The 17,737-nt window shown below is 40.8% G+C and overlaps 1 protein-coding gene across 1 annotated transcript; it reads right to left on the reverse strand.

Moving 5' to 3' along the window:
• Positions 1-12,229: 12,229 nt before the first annotated feature.
• On the reverse strand, positions 12,230-17,600 carry PSMB1 (proteasome 20S subunit beta 1). The gene is made up of 6 exons (XM_054983365.1): positions 17,353-17,600; positions 16,043-16,150; positions 14,395-14,476; positions 13,692-13,821; positions 12,804-12,910; positions 12,230-12,524 (listed from the first exon to the last, which is right to left on the reverse strand). Exons 1-6 carry the CDS (start codon positions 17,457-17,459, stop codon positions 12,339-12,341), a joined length of 720 nt encoding a protein of 239 aa, XP_054839340.1. The 5' UTR covers positions 17,460-17,600; the 3' UTR covers positions 12,230-12,338.
• Between the last annotated feature and the right edge of the window lie 137 nt (positions 17,601-17,737).

The following is a 17,737-nucleotide window of genomic DNA, read 5'->3' on the forward strand; positions in this document are numbered from 1 at the left end:
TCACAGTCTCTAGGGTGGATGTACATATCTCTCCCATAAACCCAAGACTCACTAGAGATAACTGTTCATTATCTAGTTTTCTTGCCAAAAATCTAACACCTCTATCCCCAATGCTGAGATGTATTTATTCTGCATAGCTGTGGGGGAAAGTGGCTGTCTAGGCCTAGCAGCTCCATTCAGTCAATGAACCTCACAGATACAAATAAGAAGGCTCACAAGAGCATCTTCCCAGTAAAGGGTTAAACAGAGTGCAAGGAATGCAACCAGCCTACAGTCAAGGAGTTAAGAAAGTTAGATTAAGTAGCAGCAAGTAGCAGGTAGTGACGTCTCATGGGTGCCTGAGCTGTCTGTAGGGGATCTGCACTTCCCTTCCTCTGGGTAACATTATTGGGAGGGTTTTTTTTAGTCCTCCTATAACACAGACATCCTACCCCAATGCCACCCTTGAGCACCTTTTTGGAAAATCTCTTCCCTTAAATATTTATTTCAAATTAAATAATCTCTTTTTCAGTACAAAATAATTTTTGGAGAGAAGGGCCAACCTTTTGACCCCAAGCAAAGCTAATTTGTTTCCAGAAATGATTTATCCTATCATATTCTCTGAGCTGCAAGAAGAGAGGGTGCATTTTGTTTTAATGGTGCGTGGCAGTACAAAAAGGAAATAGATGCTATAGTTTTAATGTGAAGAGCCATTGTCCTGCCAAAGACCCCTTTAAACATGCATTCTATACCTGGTTCTGGTTAAGCCAAATAGCCCCGAAGTACACAATGAAAGGAGAGAAATAGAACATCTTTCTGTCTAGAACAGCTGTTAAAACTGTCAAACAGTCTCGATGTCCATTTGGCTGAAGTTGTAAATGTAGCACTAACGAGATTGCCACTGCTCTGCAGCTAGCAAATAAACACCTTCTGTGCTGACATGTTTGTTGCCACATCTGCTTAAGAAATGGGATTAACTATCTGCTTAATGTCACACTTCATTATGCTGCAGTTAAAGGATACCTCCAGCAAAACTGCAGAGAGTAAGGGAGGGGAGAGGAATGACTGCCAAACATGAGATTCCAGAGAAGGATGGTTTTCCTGAAATCTAATATGAAAGGAAGTACCTCATGCACAACAGGTATGATAATAGCTTTGGTTTACTGATATGTGAGAGTCTATCAAGTTACACAGATCCCTTCATTCCAAATATAAATACATAATATATGAACATGTATTAAATAAATACATATTGCACATACGTATTTAATAATACGGCACAACTAACTGGGAAATCATGTTGTATGCTTCTTAGGAACTGCACAAGAGAGGTGCTGTGCAGTCCCTTTTTTCTCCAGTGGTGCTAGTGCAGGAGAACTTCCCAGTGGATTGTTCCTGTATTTATTTGCCATGCAAAAACCTTTGAGACTTTAGTACTTTAATTTGTAACAATATTGAAAGCTCCAGAATAAATATTTTACCTGCTGTGATTAAGCCCATTAACCATGCTGATTAACCATGAACACATGGTGCTGCCTTACACTGAGTCAGGCCACTTATCCATCAAGGTCAGTATGTCTACTCAGAAAGTCTGTGGTTCTTCATGGTTTCAGGCAGAGGTCTTTCACATCATCTGCTGTAGCTCAGTGGTTAAGTGGTTGGGATGCAAATCAGCACTCTGCGGGTTCCAATCACCCCACCGCTGCCACGAGCTCAGTAGGTGGCCTTGGGTAAGCCACTCCTCTCAGCCCCAGCTCCCCAGCTGTATGGTAGGGATAACAATGACACTGACTGTTCATTGCTCTGAGTGGGGCACTAATCTGTCAAGAAGAATGGTATATAAGCAAACTGTTGTTTTTCTTATTATTAATAACAACAATAATATTAATATTATCATCATTTCCTGCCTGGTTCTTCTGCTAGGAGATGCCAGGGATTGAACCTGGTACATTCTACCTGGCAAGTAGATGCTCTACCACTGTGACATGGTTCTATCCAAAGACTGAAGGTGTTTTTTATACAGTGCAATCCTAAATAGAGTTACAACCACTGAAGTCAATGGGATTAGAAAGATATAACACACTTTAGGACTGCACTGTTAAAGTGTCTCTACAGGGCCTTTTGAAAAACCTCTGCATGACTCTACTGTGCAGTAGCTTCATCCAGTCTATGCAACGGCGTCACCCATCAGCTCACTGCATATTTCATTTTTGAGCTTTTGGGGGAGTTTCATTATGTTGACCATTGAATCCACAGAAAGATACAGCTATGATCAACGCAGATGTGCCCAGTAGTTGCCTCTAAAAGTTTACCTTTCACACTATCTCATTTTGGGGAACATTTTTTGTTAAAAAAAAAAGCAATGTGTATTCAGATCAAAATCAGAAACCCTGGTTGTCAGTTTCCTGCAAGCATCTGGTTGGCTATTGTGGGACACTGGCCTGATCTAGCGGAGGTCTTCTTATGAAGGGTCCAAAGAAACTGCTTTCAGATGAATCCACCCTCTCTACTGTTTCTAGCAACCTGGCAATTCCCCTGTAACATGGCTGTGGCTCTGGCAGCTCTTTTGGTGCTGAGATGGTAGCGCTTTCCCATAGAAAGCAAACAAGCACATTCTCTAGACTGTTACGTAAGCAATAACTTATTAATCTATTATCCAAATGCCAGAAAGTGTCGGGCAAGACATGTTGGCAGATCTAGCTGGCTTTTCCTTGGACATAAACGTTTTTTAAAAACACCCTCCCAACAAAATTAAGTCCCGGAATCAAGTTTTTTCTCAGTTTTGAAGCCAGGCTCTTTCTATATGCAAATAGGTATGATAATATAAACAGAAATTTTGAATGTGAGTGATATTAAAGTAAAAATGAAAAAAACGTGTTCCAAAATTATACTGAATTTTACAAAGAGATCTGTTGCAAGCCTCTTTCATTGGATAAAACAGATTCACCATAGTTAAGTTGGTGCCGCTAATTACATCATTCAAATGGCATACATTCCTGGTTTTGTTGATAATAAATTTCCGTTGTGTATTTGAGACCTACTAGATTTCCAACGTGACCTAGCAATGTACATGAAAAAGATCTGCTGTAGTGCCAGAAAGGTAAAAGTCTTTTTCATATGAGATTTCTAGGCTGGTCAAAATGGGACAGTGAATAAAATAGAAAGGAGCTCTTTGAATTTTGGACATACTGTGTAATGTTTCTGAACATGAAGACAGCAACTCAATGCTGCCATCTGTTGCCTGCTCCTGCTAGTGCACTGGTCCAAATCAGATTCTGAATGGAATGTGTGAACTGAATTCATTGAAAGGTACCGTGTCCAAGATGGCATGAGTGTACTCTGTCTATGCTGCTATATTTATGATAGCTCATTTATACTTGACATTTTGCATCAAGGTCTGGTTCACACATACATTTGCACCTTGATTATTGTACACTTGGGGATGGTTCATCTCTCGATTACTTCAACAACAAATAATGGCTTGTGTGTGTAAATGGGCCATTGGAGCAAGACACCACAGTCAGAGCTCTGACATACCCTCACATGATCTCCTGTATAATGCTTTTCAGTGAATTCAGTTCATTCTTTCAACTGCTAACTATCAAGATTTCAGTAAATTAAGTGTAGAGAAATCAGTGATGTATACAGGGCTTTTTTTCAGGGGGAAGGGAGTTCTGGCACCTCTTGAAAATACTCAGCAATAGTGCTTGAAAATAATATGATTTCCCATGTGTTTCTTCTTCATTTCCCTCTTGAGAGTTCCGCCACCTCTTTTACCAGAAAAAACCCCCTGGATGTATATAAATGTGTGAACCAAGGCTTGTATGACTGGCAGTTAGATGTATTGAACTGAATCCAAATAAATTTGTTGTGTCTGAGGAAATGGGATGCAGTTGGAATGCTCTATTTGCGGAGTTATAGCTACATAAACAGTCCATTAACTCATGTAAGCCATTAGTTGAAGTTGCTGTCATGGACTGATGAACACACATGTGTGAACCAGACCGAAGAGTTTGAGAGTGGAAGTACCTGCTCTACTTGGAATGCATCTTCTTCTCTCCTGATTTAAACTTTTTTCACTTTTTAAAAAATTTTCAGTATGCACATGCTATTCAAATTGTCTTCCTTCCATCCCACTCAGCACATGTCCAAAAGCACACTCAGAGGAAAACCACCAGTTTTGCTGGGACCAGCAGGACCAAAGATACCATGTACTTCTCCAATTTCCTTCAACAGTCTGTGCTTCCAATTGCTAACTTGCTTTCCAAGACCTGAGCACCCCTTGTGGCTCTGAATTCCCTACCATCTTAAGCCCAGTTTCTGAATGCCACTGCTTGCCATCCAAAATGCTCCCACATGCCGGTGTTCTCTCTGTATTACCAACCCACCCTGCTAGCCTGACATCCTTGTTATTCAAGCCACCCTCTCCATTGCCCACCTGTATCCATTTCACACCTCCCCACTTGACTACAACTACAGGCAAATAGTGGTGGTGACACATTTGGTTCTACTTTGTTTACATTCTCCTAAAGTCTTCACATCCCTTGACATCTGCACTGCTCGTCAGCAGTGGCTATTACCCATTGTCACTGTAGGATGATTAAGGTGAGGAAAGCAATGTTTTACCAGAAGCAGTTGAGATGAGGGAGGTGGAGGCAGGGGGGGCATTTCACCACCAAGTTCTTGGCTGTTGACTGACTAGGAGATATATTCATCCTCCACTGGTGGGATCAGCTTTGCTAGCCAGTCAGCAGCTATGGACTTGCAAAGTTCTGAGATGCCTCCTGCTTTCACCACTAACTCAGCTCTCCAACATGTTTGATATGGGTGTGTGTTCCTCACCCATCTCAATTGCCCTGCCAGCTGTAGTGGCTGGCAGCTTCTGCAACAAAACACCTCACCAGTTGCTACTGAAGCAAATTTAAAGAGAACAGCAAAAAAAAAACCCTGATTATGCAGCATGCCCTGTCAACCATTGCTAAGTTGACCTTTTTGCCTTAATCAAGAGTACCAGCTTCCCAACCCTGAACACGATCCAGTAATTTGCACAGAATTTGGTAGGGGTATCACAGACTGAGGACTCCAAAGGGCCCACACCTATTGTTGGATTCATAGACTTCTATCATATGGGTCAGTTCTGCCATCTCTGTCATGGGCCACCATTGACATGAAGCTGAGGGGTTCTCATCACATGGTGGGGCCAAGTCAAATGGTAGTCTCTGATAAGTTCAACAGCAGGGTCTTGTGTTTTTTGGTGGCCTTCGGTGGCCTGCTTCTGAGACTCTGGCCATGGAACAATGGCACTTAATATAAGGTCACAGGACCATATTTTAAATTGAATACTAAGCTCATATTTTATCTCTATTGTACCACATCCTTTAAAAACATCAAAAAGTTGTAATTAATATGGAATGCCATTTTAAATACAGACATAGACCACAGACAAGGTCTGTTTAAAAACACAGAAGTCTCATAATTTTCAATGGAATGTCAGCATACTTATTTGCAGGATAAAATTAAAAGATGTGCTCAAACATTTTCTCCCAGATTGGAGGTCTGTAGTTGGCATCCAGTGAACAAGGAAGAGAATGACATTATTCCTGTACCAGATGGCTTCCTTAGGAAGATGATCCATTAACTTAAAATAAACCCATTATCCAATTAAAAAGAGGGGTTTCTCAGTACCATGTTTCATAACTATGATGAGTTTGCTTTGGTATTGACATAGGATAGGCTGACCACTTAACTCTAAGTCATTCAGGGACTATTAGCTCTATTTGACAACTGTAATGGCTTAAGGTTTGTTTGAGAAGCAATGCTGCCAGGTGGTGCAGCTAGTCCTATTTAAGGTTTTATGACAGCAACAAATTGCAACGAAATCTTCTTGCGGCACAATACAGAATTTGTAACATAAAACGATGGCATCAGTTAAAACAAAATCATACACCATGTTTTAGATAAGCTATTTGACAGGCTGTTTGTCTGAAAGTGAGAAATAACATCCTTGCATAAATTGCCATGGGCAAATGTTTGATCTCCAGAATGAAAGATACCACATGTAACATATACTGCAAGAGGCAAGTGTCATCTGGCTGGCTGTTTGCATACAAAGGCCGTGAAACTGCTGAAATGATTTACATTTGCAAGGCATCAAATATGCATCATGTCTAGACCAGTAATTCTTAACGAGGGGGCATCCAGCTTCCAGGAAGTGATCTAAAATCTTGGGAGGGAGGGATAAGGACGCCCCTTCTCCCCACTTGCAAGGGCCTTTGATAGCCATAAAAAAACCCAGTTGTTCTCCCCACTGCTGCCCGGACACAACAACAAGCAGGAGTCAAAGTTAGGATTAACGAGCTGACTGATGTCCATCAGGTGCATGGGTTTCATTGAACATATGCCCAAGATCTGTGACATAGCACAAATATACTTATATAAATAAAGTTTCCTTGTTTGGAGTGCTGTTTTTATTATCTAACTTTCCTACTTGTGGCTTGGGGGATATTCAGTGATAATGTGGTGTTCTTGGTGGGTGGTCATGAATTGAAGATTAATGGCCACTGGTCTAGGCCATCTAAAGATTTTTTCAAGTTCCACTAGCATTTGTTTTCTAACTCAGGGCATCCCTAGTCCTCTGGGACCATCAAAGCAGACATGCCAATGGCAGCCAGAGAAAACATGAGACTTCTGCCAGCGAAACCTCTTGATGATATAGCAACAGTGCTGTGGGTGGCAAATGCAGCAGTTATTACAAAGTGTCCTTTTCCACTAAATAACTTTTCCTGTAGAGAACGTGGGTGAGGTGCATCAATATGGTGACTGGAACATGGTGAAGTGGTCCTAGGATTAGGCCATCATGTGTGTGTGAAGTGCCATCAAGTCGCAGACGACTTATGGCAACTCCTGCTGGGGTTTTCAAGGCAAGAGATGACCAGAGGTGGTTTGCTATTGCCTGCCTCTGCATAGTGATCTTAGACTTGCTTGGTGGTCTCCCTTCTAAGTACTGACCAAGGTTTAGCTTCCAAGATCTGAAAAGACCGGGCTAGCCTGGGCCATCCAGGTCAGGGCATGCCATCATATATCCAGCTACAATGCACGTTTATAGCATTCCACCCATGTTCACCAGTCTTGTGGCTATAGGTTTTAATGAGCCCAGTGAAGCCATTGTTCAATGTCTTCATCAAATACAGATTTCTAGCATGCCCTAGAATGAAAGAGCAAGGCTTTTTAAAATGGTGTGCTTTTGAGCTTAAATACCCTACCTCCTCCTTTCTAGGGCTGAACATGGAGTTCTTTGCCAAACCTAATGTGGCAAATGGCGTGATCCAGCACTGCCCAGTCTCACCTCATTCTCTCCCTTCATCTAGTTTGCCTACATTTCAGTTCTCTGCAGGTGTATGGATTAGGTTTGCCCTGATGCCTTCACTAGCAGGAGGATATGGGGATTTGTTGGGTAACTATGGTCATTCTGCCACTAAAGAGGATGAGATGCACTGAAGGGTTTAATAGGCATCTAGTTGTATGCCTTCTTGTTCTTCATACTCAAGTGGCATCCCTCTTGTTTCAGCTATGGTAGCCTCATATTCATCCTAGGACCATACTTAGAGCGCCAATGTGGTTTAGAAGTTGCATTATTGGCCTATTACTGAAGAAATCTGAGCTTAAATCACACTCAGCACTGGGTGTCATTGAGCCAGTTACTTTTTCTCCATCTAACCTATATCAGAAGGTTATCATGAGGAAAGAACCAGGGGAGTGAAGCGTGATGGACCTGGACAGGACCTTGGCTTTGGTACAGAAGCTCAGCTTTGGGTTATTGCTTCCCATTGAAATGACTGGACTTTATATAGAGCAGAAACCAGAACCTTACCACTGATGGTGAACAAAATTTCATATCTTGATCAGTCACCTTCCAGTTTTCTAAGACCTTTACAGAATAAAAGCTCATGTGCATGCCATTGTGGTATAGGATCTGACTCAGGTCGGAAACCTCACTCAGCTGTAAAAGCTTGAGGGTGACCAAGGGCCAGCCTCACATCCTCAGCCTAACCCATCTCACAGGGTTATTTTGAGGATAAAATGAAGGCAAGGAGAACATAAGTGTCCTTGCGCCCATTGAGGAAGGAAGGAAAGCTGGGTATAAATGAAATAAATAAACATCAAGAACTATAAATGTGACACTGGGGGTGGGGAAAGAGGAATAGTTGATCTGGGGCAGATTCAATATCTCACTTGCATGACAAACCAAGCCACTATGTCCAGTCCTAACTTGCTATTGATTTAAAGGCTTTCCTATATAATTTGAGGTGCCAGGAATTTGAATGAGAAATGCATTGTCTTTCAGATGTTTTGAAGAAAATTTGAGATTCTGTGCTGGAAAGCCAAATCCTGAGGACAGCATGACTGCACCATGTGGGGCTTACAGCACCCGCCCATGTTTCTTATAGACCTGTACTACTGGGGGGGGACCCCACTATTTATGATAGGCTGATATAACCTAAAAGGCCAGTGAGAACAATTTTTATTTTATGTATTTACCTTATTTATAACCTGCCTTTCTTTCTGAGACTCAAGGTAGATTACAGTGTAAGATAATGAGGTCAAATAGCAACAGGCTTTACATAATTTGCAAAATGATATAACTGAGAGAGCCTTCCTGACCTCCTCAGGCAGGCCATTCCATAAAGAGCAACAGAAAAAGTACATTCTCATATCATAGGAACATTATATAGAACAGCCCAGCATTGTTTAGGAAGATGTTAGGAAAAGTACCTTTTCAGTAATATTTTGCTTTCACATTATCTGCTACATCTTCTCCATAAAAAAATAAATTAATGAGTTGACTTAATAATACAAAACAGAATTTGGAACATGTCCACTGCACATGTTAGATGGCCAAAAATAGTTTTGGGTAATGTATTCTTTGTAATGGTACCTTAAAGATACCTTTTAGCTTAATCAGATACTTGGCTGAAAAAAGACTCACTTGAATGGAACAATAATACCACCTAGTGGTTGACTATGTTACTAAGTTTGGATTATGCTGCTTTCAGGATAACGCTATTAACCAGCTTTTAAGGACAGGTTTCTATAGTATTACTGCAAACACTTTCACAATGAGTGACTGATAATCCAATCTCTGAACAAAAAATAGAGGCTGGCTAGGGCTTTTCTAAATCATAATTTATAATCCAAGAGACTGAAAATCTGCAAATCTGCTGCATCACCAATTGTGGACCTCAACATAAACATGGGACACTGCTCACATTACGTAGCATACTGTGGGCCACAGAAAATGATGTGCTTTAACCATTCCAGACCACTGAGCATGGAGGAGAAGGGGAAAGAGAATAGAAATTTGTACTACCATAACCCAAGATATAGAACCCGAAACCGAAATTCGTAATTTTCAAAAATAAAGATGCAGTATTCATTCATGTTAGTCCTCTTGCTGGACCTTGTCTTGCTTTGGCCTATAGTGACAGCCTCAAGCATATGTTTGGAGCTGGGGCTTGAACCTCTCCTCTTTCAAACATGCCAGAATGAGTGAGGAAACACTCAGGACAGCATGGGTTAGATTCTCTGCTTCCGATATGAAATGCAAAATTCCAGAGTATTTTATTTTGTTCCTACTCATTAGCATGCCACGCTTAATGTATTTCACCCAAATGTTCATGCACATGTTGATGGTTTAGATATATCATATACAAATAGTCATGTGGCATTATCTCCTCCAAATGGAAATATTTTTCTTGCAGCAAAGCTTATCTTGGCTATATCTTACTTGCAAGTTTACTTTTGAAGAACAGAGGTGAAGAAACTAAGCAATGTTACGCCACTTTGTGAGGAACCAAATTAGATGTGACAGAGTTTTATGAACTGCCCCCTGCCCCTTAAGCAGTAGAAGTAACTACAGGAATACCACTCCCTTTTGGATCACCATCAAGAGGGAAAGGTTGACCATTTCCTCCATGTAACTTGCAAAGTTATCTGTATAGGATCTGCGTAGCTGCAAAGAAATGTTATTTCTCTGCAACCATTGAATCAGCTAGTTCATGACCATCCCAACCAAGTATCATGACATCTAACTCCTAGATCTGAACCTCATTGTCTCAAGAACAGTTAGCTGGGATGCCTTTGCAGTTTTTTGCCAATCAAATAGTACAGATATGTTCTTATCTGTAATATAGGTGAGGTGGAAAAAATACTTCATACACCACCGAGCTCATGTTTGGACCACTTTGACCCAATCACAATGATGGATGTTGACAGGATCCTGGCATACTCCGCCGCCATTCAGATCAGCTCCTCTGTTATGAGCAGTTTTTTACAGAACGTGGAAGATCCATGTTACATCCAACTTCACTTTTGGCAGTTTGAAAAGATTTATCATCATCGTTCTTTGTATACAGCCAGAGCGCTGTAGAGGTTAGTGTCAGACTAGGGCCTGGGCGACCAAGGTTCTAATCCACACTCTGCCACGGAAGCTCACCGGATGACTCTGGGCCAGCCATTTGTGCTAACCTCTTTGATAGAATGGTTGTGAGGATAAAATGGAGGACAGAATGCTGTAAGCCACTTTTGGTCCCCATTAGGGAGAAAAGCAATAGTAATAATTGTACTTACCTCCTGTTCTTCAAGACAGATAGGACTCCACTCAATAAAATCTTGCCTGCTTTAAGACAAATGTACTATAGTTCTATTTACACATGCATGTAGAATGGATTGCACCACTTGAGGATCACAGAAAACCAGCACATCCAGCAGAGTAAAAAGAATCTGCCTGCCGGGCTACTTTTCTGCTTGGCTGGGGCTTTTACACAAAAGAACATTCAAAGTTGGAATCCAGCTGCTCCAGTCTGAAATGCAGCATCTCAGGCACTTTGTTGACAGCTGCATGACTGAAGCATAGTAAAAGCATACTGAAGGGGTTTTTTTAAGGGAAAGTAATGTTTAGCAACAATGCATTGTAAAGTAAGTGCTTGAGTTTTCTCTTAATCAAGATTGATTCTTTGTTCCCAAACTAGAGAAAAGCAACTACCTGAGTCTTTATACATGAAGTTACATTATTCTATACATGCCAACTGCTCCCATTTACTAGGGACAATGTATTGTCGAAGGCTTTCATGGCCGGAGAACGATGGTTGTTGTGGGTTTTCCGGGCTGTATTGCCGTGGTCTTGGCATTGTAGTTCCTGACGTTTCGCCAGCAGCTGTGGCTGGCATCTTCAGAGACCAAGACTTTTGGTGCTACACCTCTGAAGATGTCAGCCACAGCTGCTGGCGAAACGTCAGGAACTACAATGCCAAGACCACGGCAATACAGCCCGGAAAACCCACAACAACCATTACTAGGGACAGTCTCTATTTTTCTAGTGCTAATTGATATGGGGGGGGGGGTAGTGTAAATTGTTAAGAGTGCTTGTTCTTCAGCTTCCACTGCTTGTCTTCTCTTTTAGAGCCTCAGGGAAGTCTTGAAGTGGTAACAAATAACATGATACCTTATTCTAAGGATGTACATGGGATTTCTCAACCATTACAGGTGTTAGTCAGTTTAGCAAAACAAGGGAAATTGCACTACTACCAATTACTGCTATTCTTGATTACATTTGTATTTTATACAATTGCAACTTACACTGCACTTCATGGTCATTTAACCCTGCTGTTTAGAATTTTTTCCCCACAATCATATGTTTGCCTAATGAAGAACTACCATGCATCTCTGATAAAATGGGCTGTACAGTAATAAAAACATGTTTTTAAAGGTTCTTGGAGTAGGGGCCAGCCGCATCATCTCTCAGCCCATGCATGAGCACTAATACTCCATGAAGCATTTCACACTCTGCAGCTGAAGAGTTCCATTTTGAAATGCTGAGACTTGTCCAACACTGGGTTATTTTTAGAGCACGCTCTGAGCCTGATAGCTCAAGGAGGCTTACAACAAGTAAAAACAATCTAAATTATGATTTTCTGGTGTAGCTTTAAGAATAAAGAACAAACACTCTCTTAAGTATTAAGCCTGTGGAAGACAGACTATTGCAGAGTAAGTGAATATAGAAGGTACAGTTTTTGTCGAAGTGTAACTGGGGTAGGGGCATCTGGTGCAATGATCCGTAGGATGTTACAAATATCTCACTATCTGAAATGCTGGAGAATATGGTATTCCTTTTGTTGTTCCATTTAGCAATATACACATCTTTCGATTAAACGAATGGACCCAGAATTCCCCAGTCACATAAATGGAAAAATAATGAGACAAATTTCTTTTTTTAATACATCAACTGTCATCATAATGCCAGTATGTAGCATTCATAAAAATTAAGATTACACACTGAAGACTCAACCAAACCAAGCACAGATTTAGTCTCTTCGTAATGGAACAGTTTCTTCTTTAATTCCATCTTTTGTGACGATGCAGATTTTTAGTGCATCCCCAGTGTATACATCTCTCTCAGCAGCAGAAATGAAGACATCTTTTACTAGCTGCAAAGCCTTTTCCAGAGACAAAGGTACATGCTTAACGTTTTGCATGTTCTTGAAACCAACCTTAAAAAATAAAGGCATTAACTTTTAGTTCATCATTTTCATTTGACAGGGTGAAATCTATGGCTAATGTTCAGAATATTAACACTGTGCTACATGAAACATCAAGCGTGTGCAAAAAGTCTCAGCTCTAAGTTCTTCATTCTCTATCACCTATTAAGAATAAACCACTGAAAGCCAAACAGGCCATTAGTAGCCCATATAAACAACTAGAAACGTTTCAGATAAACTAAGCTATTTGTTGACATAGCATCAAGTACACAGCCATGCCAAAACTTTTACCTGGTTGTCCAGCAGAGGCTGCAGCATAGCACTAGCTGATCCACCAGCTTTGAAAGTATCTCTCTGGTAGGAACCTACTGGGTCAAAACTGTACACGGCGCCCTTCCCTGAAAAAAAGGGGGCGGGGGGAACTGATATTAGGCCACATGCAACAAATAATGAAGTTAAGTTCAATCCTGGTCTACTACCTATACTTGTTACAGAAACTATTTTTTCCCAGCAAGTTAGGATGAAGCACCCATTTCATACCTAAGATTTAAAATGATGGGACACATGATTGTAAAGAGAACACAACCATGTTAAAAAAAAGGAGAGGAATATATTACACAGGTGCCAAAGAGTAACAGGATAACAGTCAGTTGCACATTTTGTCATATTATGTCCTACTTATAGAGACACGAATACCATGTTCCTAGAGAGCCACTTTGATCCAGAAAAAGTACTAAGACCATTTAAAAACAAATTCTTTTATCTTTAAGTGAACAACTCATGAACTTGGAACTGAAGAACTTTCTTCCTAGAAGGCAAAATCTGTCAACTAGGACTAATGCTTCCGTGGGAATCATATTGCAATGGAACTTGAAAGCCTGCTTCCACTTTCCCCCGGACTGATACTTAGCTACTTAGTACTTCATGTTATGACCAGGGCTGCTATAACTGTGTCTCAAACTTTCTACAAATTTCAGAGCTGAAACCATTTCTCAATGGCTAATGTTAGAAAAATCTTGCATCAAGGTTGTTAGTGCTGCAATTTCTTCAAAAGTACTACTGAATTCATGTAAACAATACAATTTTCATAAGTGTTTTCCTTTCTCAACCAAAAGTTATTAACAGTTGCCTACAAAAGAAATGTCCTCATAACTTAAGTAAGAGCATACAGGAGTTTACCTTCTTCATCCAATCCACCAATTATGTTATAAACATAGTAAGGAAAGAAGCGTCGTGAGTACAGAATTGTAGACAGCATAGCTGCAATAGCTCCTGAACTCATAGTTTTGTTATTGGAATGCTTGTACATCTGAAACCAATGATAAGGTCATTAGAATAGGCAGAACTTGATGTTAAATGCTTCAATGTAATCAGCAACACTAGAACAATGGATCAGGAATGCAGCTTTACACCAGGAACAATTAAGTGTCCACATCAGATTAATTTCATTAAACAGCAACCTGACAGTTTACTACACTTTTTATCACTGGAGAAGGAGCACCATATATTTTTACTGCAATTCTAGGTCTCATACAAAAAAAAATAACTTAGGATATAGAAAAGCCTCAGCAAACTCATGTCGAAAACCATTAGTATATTGCTTCAATACAGCTGTATGGAAGAACAACCCAAGCTGTATGGAAGGTCTCATACAAAAAAAATAACTTAGGATATAGAAAAGCCTCAGCAAACTCATGTCGAAAACCATTAGTATATTGCTTCAATACAGCTGTATGGAAGAATAACCCAAAATGACTGATTTTTTTAAAAAATTACATTTGATAACCATGCCTAAAGAAACACTTGAATTATTGTTTTATTATCTGATCTTCTACCAATGTCTGATGACCTTCATCACAAGATGTACGTAATAATCATCTACCTTTAATCTTGCTTCAAGGATTTTAGTAAGTGTAAGACAATCTCCATGAAATCCACTGCAACCAATGACAGTTGTCTCTGTCCTGTAAAATACAATGACGATATTGTTTTAAACAATTTTTGTAATATGGTCTCACTTTTAAAAAATTGATCAGATGTATCATCTCCAAACAACATCGTCTAAGTATTCCTCTTCACAAGCTAATTTTAAGAATTACAAGTTTAATTCCTAAGAACTGGCATAGACGTGCATGAATGCCACTTTTACTCCATGTGACAGTACAAGGCCAATGCCCATGATCACAAGGAGGCACTGTTATATACTGGATTTATTTGCATATATACATAATTGCAGCAGTTCCATTGTTCATGTGTACATATGATTCACACATCAACATCCTTCTCTATCATATCACAAGCATCAGCAGGCTCCATGGAGGAAGACTAGCAGTAGCACAAAGCTGAGTCAGCCCCAAGACTTGTTCCTGAACACAAGGATACACATAAATATCACTGTCTTCAAAGAACATTTAAGTGGTATGGATACAACACACCAAGCATTGAGAGCCAGTTTTGTGTAGTGGTTAAGAGCGCGGGACTCTAATCTGGAGAACCGGGTTTGATTCCCCACTCCTCCACTTGAAGCCAGCTGGTTGACCTTGGTCTAGTCACAGTTCTCTGGAGCTCTCTCAGCTCCACCCACATCACAGGGTGTTTTGTTGTGGGGATAATAATAACATACTTTGTAAACCACTCTGAGTGGAAGTTAAGTCGTCCTGAAGGGCGGTATATAAATCAAATGTTATTATGTTATTATTAATTCCTATTCATTTCAGTGGAGTTTCAACAGTCAGATGTTTATACCTAGGCAGCTCCTGTCAAGAAATTCAGTTGCCTAGCTTGTTTCTTGGCTTATTCACACACTTTGGTTTAGGCTTTTGGCCTAGTCAGAGGAGTTGGAGAAAAAAAGGAAACTTGGGGGGGGGGGGAACTGTTGCAGAAATGACACTGTCAGTTCCCAGCTAGATAAAAGGATGAGATGGCACCATAGGTGCAAGACCTTAGAAGCTTCAAGGGCACACTATTAGAGGGAGATTAGCACTTGCATTCCATCTCATTCAGTTTCAGAGGCAGTTTGTCACTTAGTATAGGGTGGGCTGCTATATGATATACAACCTGCAAAACTCTGTGAGCTCAAGCATGTTGCATAGTTACTGGGATTGTGATCACAAAATATCTAATCTAGATGGAACGTACATTATGTCAAGGGCTATATAATGGAATAAACATGTAACAGTGTACATTTTTATTTAAAGTGTACATTTTATTTAATGACCATTATGCTAGAGAGAATCAGTGGGGTGAGGGGCCATGATTCTGAGGTAAAACATATAGCGAAAAAGGCAAGTCTCTTTACCACAGTAAACTACTTCAAACATTATTTTAATTAGTCATCCAAAAAGAGAGGGAACGTGAGACAAATTTAATCTTATCAAAGAAATCAAACCAAAACACGATGTCAAAGAAAGTTTATTTCCAAGAGATTTTAAAATAGTACTGTGAACTCACACACACACACATATTTAAGATGGGACATCTGACACTGCTGTAGGCCACATACAGTTTTAGTTTTCAGAAATTAAACTTACAGCTTGTAGCATTTTGGGCTGTCTCGGCTATGAACTGCATAGTCCTCACTCAGTCGAGTGTCTGAAGCAACAACAGAGAAGTCTTCACCAGCAATTGCCAACACAGTCCTTTAAAAGATAGAAAGGAACAAACAACAGCGGCTTTTAGCTTTGGGTGAATTGTGTCAATTGTGATTACAATACATTCACATGATTTATCAGAATACACTGTCTGATCATACCAGCCACACCCCAAGCTTACAAGAACACCAAGAAATCAGCCATGGACTGATGCACATTCAGTAGTTCTATCTTTGATGACAAATTCACAAGTATATCAGAGGTATACCAGAAGCATACCTACCTACTTCAAAGATAGAACAAAATCCATTCAGCCTGTATTTTGTTACTGTAAGGCACTGATGAGATCTCAGCAATTTTGCTCAAAAGCATTAATACAACCGTAAAACACTATGCACAGTCATCCAACCCCATCAATCTCCAGGCTACAGGACTCCTCATAGTGTAGTAAAACTACACCATGTGCTCATCTTTCCTATTCTTTTAAAGAATATCCACAGAAGTGTGCATGTGCAGTGTCGTATCAAAATAACAGCATATATTGAACCAAGATATGACTCCACAAGTAAAGACCTCATCTAACAGCTTTCAACCAGAAAAAAAATCTTCAGTTTTTTAACAGTTAAAACAGTAAGTTTTGTATACAGACAAGGAACAGAGCTACCTGAAAGACCCATAGCGAAAAGGAACAATACAACTGATTTCATAGTTAAAAATTAGCATAATTTAAACTGGGACAAAATAGTAAGTGAAACAAAGATGCAAAATGCACTTTTTAGGGATGCGTCATGAAAAAGGACCGCAAGATGGGGAGTGTTTTTTGCAGCGCCAGATCTAGAGACACTTTAGGCAATAGATGATGTAGAACACACAGGCCACCGTAAACGGGGAAAGGAGAGGGGAAAAAAGAGGGAAGAACTCTGAAGAGTTCGGCAAAAGATCGCGAAGATCGGGGACGGAGGGAGGGGGAATAAGATAGGAGGTAGGGTAAGAGAGGAGGGCAACGGAGGGACCTCGGAAACTAGGCGCAAGGGGAGCCATGTTACTAGGCTGCTGCAACAGAACCCGAAACGAGTCTTTTCAGCCCCTCACGACTAGCCAATTGCTCGCGGCATCTTCAGCCATAACTGACAAGAGGCCATAGGTTTCACGCCATACATCTGACGAAGCGGAACCCCAAGACCCTCCTCAATCACTTTCCCAGCCTTCGAGGCAAAGAAGCGACTGCCGAGGCCCGGGCAACGACTCACCCGCCGTTGAAGGTGTATGGGGAGAAGCGGTGCCGCGTAACAGGACCCCCGGCAGCCTCGCACCCTAGCCCGAAAGCGGGCTCTACGTAGCCAGCGGTGGACAGCATCGTTGTTTCAAGAGCCGCACCAGCTGCTGTCTCACGGCAAAATGGTGGACCCGGAACAGGAACTGGCGGCACTACTTTCGGCGGGTTCCTCACTTTCGTCCCGGCGAGGTACCATAGAGACGATAGTAGCCTAGCCTAGAATGAAACACAGGAGGACTTCCGGAAAAATCGAAACCCTCCAATTGGCCTTGAGTAGGGGCCCGGGGTACCTTGAGGGGTCAAGCCCATTTCAGGTTCACACCAGAAGCGCTCCTTTAGGGCTTTTCCATCTTTATGAC

This window comes from Eublepharis macularius, chromosome 1, assembly GCF_028583425.1.
Source record: "Eublepharis macularius isolate TG4126 chromosome 1, MPM_Emac_v1.0, whole genome shotgun sequence".
Taxonomy (NCBI): Eukaryota; Metazoa; Chordata; class Lepidosauria; order Squamata; family Eublepharidae; genus Eublepharis; species Eublepharis macularius.

Coding starts and splice junctions, on each gene's coding strand:
- PSMB1 (XM_054983365.1), bottom strand. CDS start 17,459: ATGCTGTCCACCGCTGGCTACGTAGAGCCCGCTTTCGGGCTAGGGTGC. Junction 14,477..16,042: donor AGCCCAAAATGCTACAAGCT/GTAAGTTTAATT, acceptor TGTATTTTACAG/GACAGAGACAACTGTCATTG. Junction 12,525..12,803: donor AGCCTCTGCTGGACAACCAG/GTAAAAGTTTTG, acceptor TTATTTTTTAAG/GTTGGTTTCAAGAACATGCA.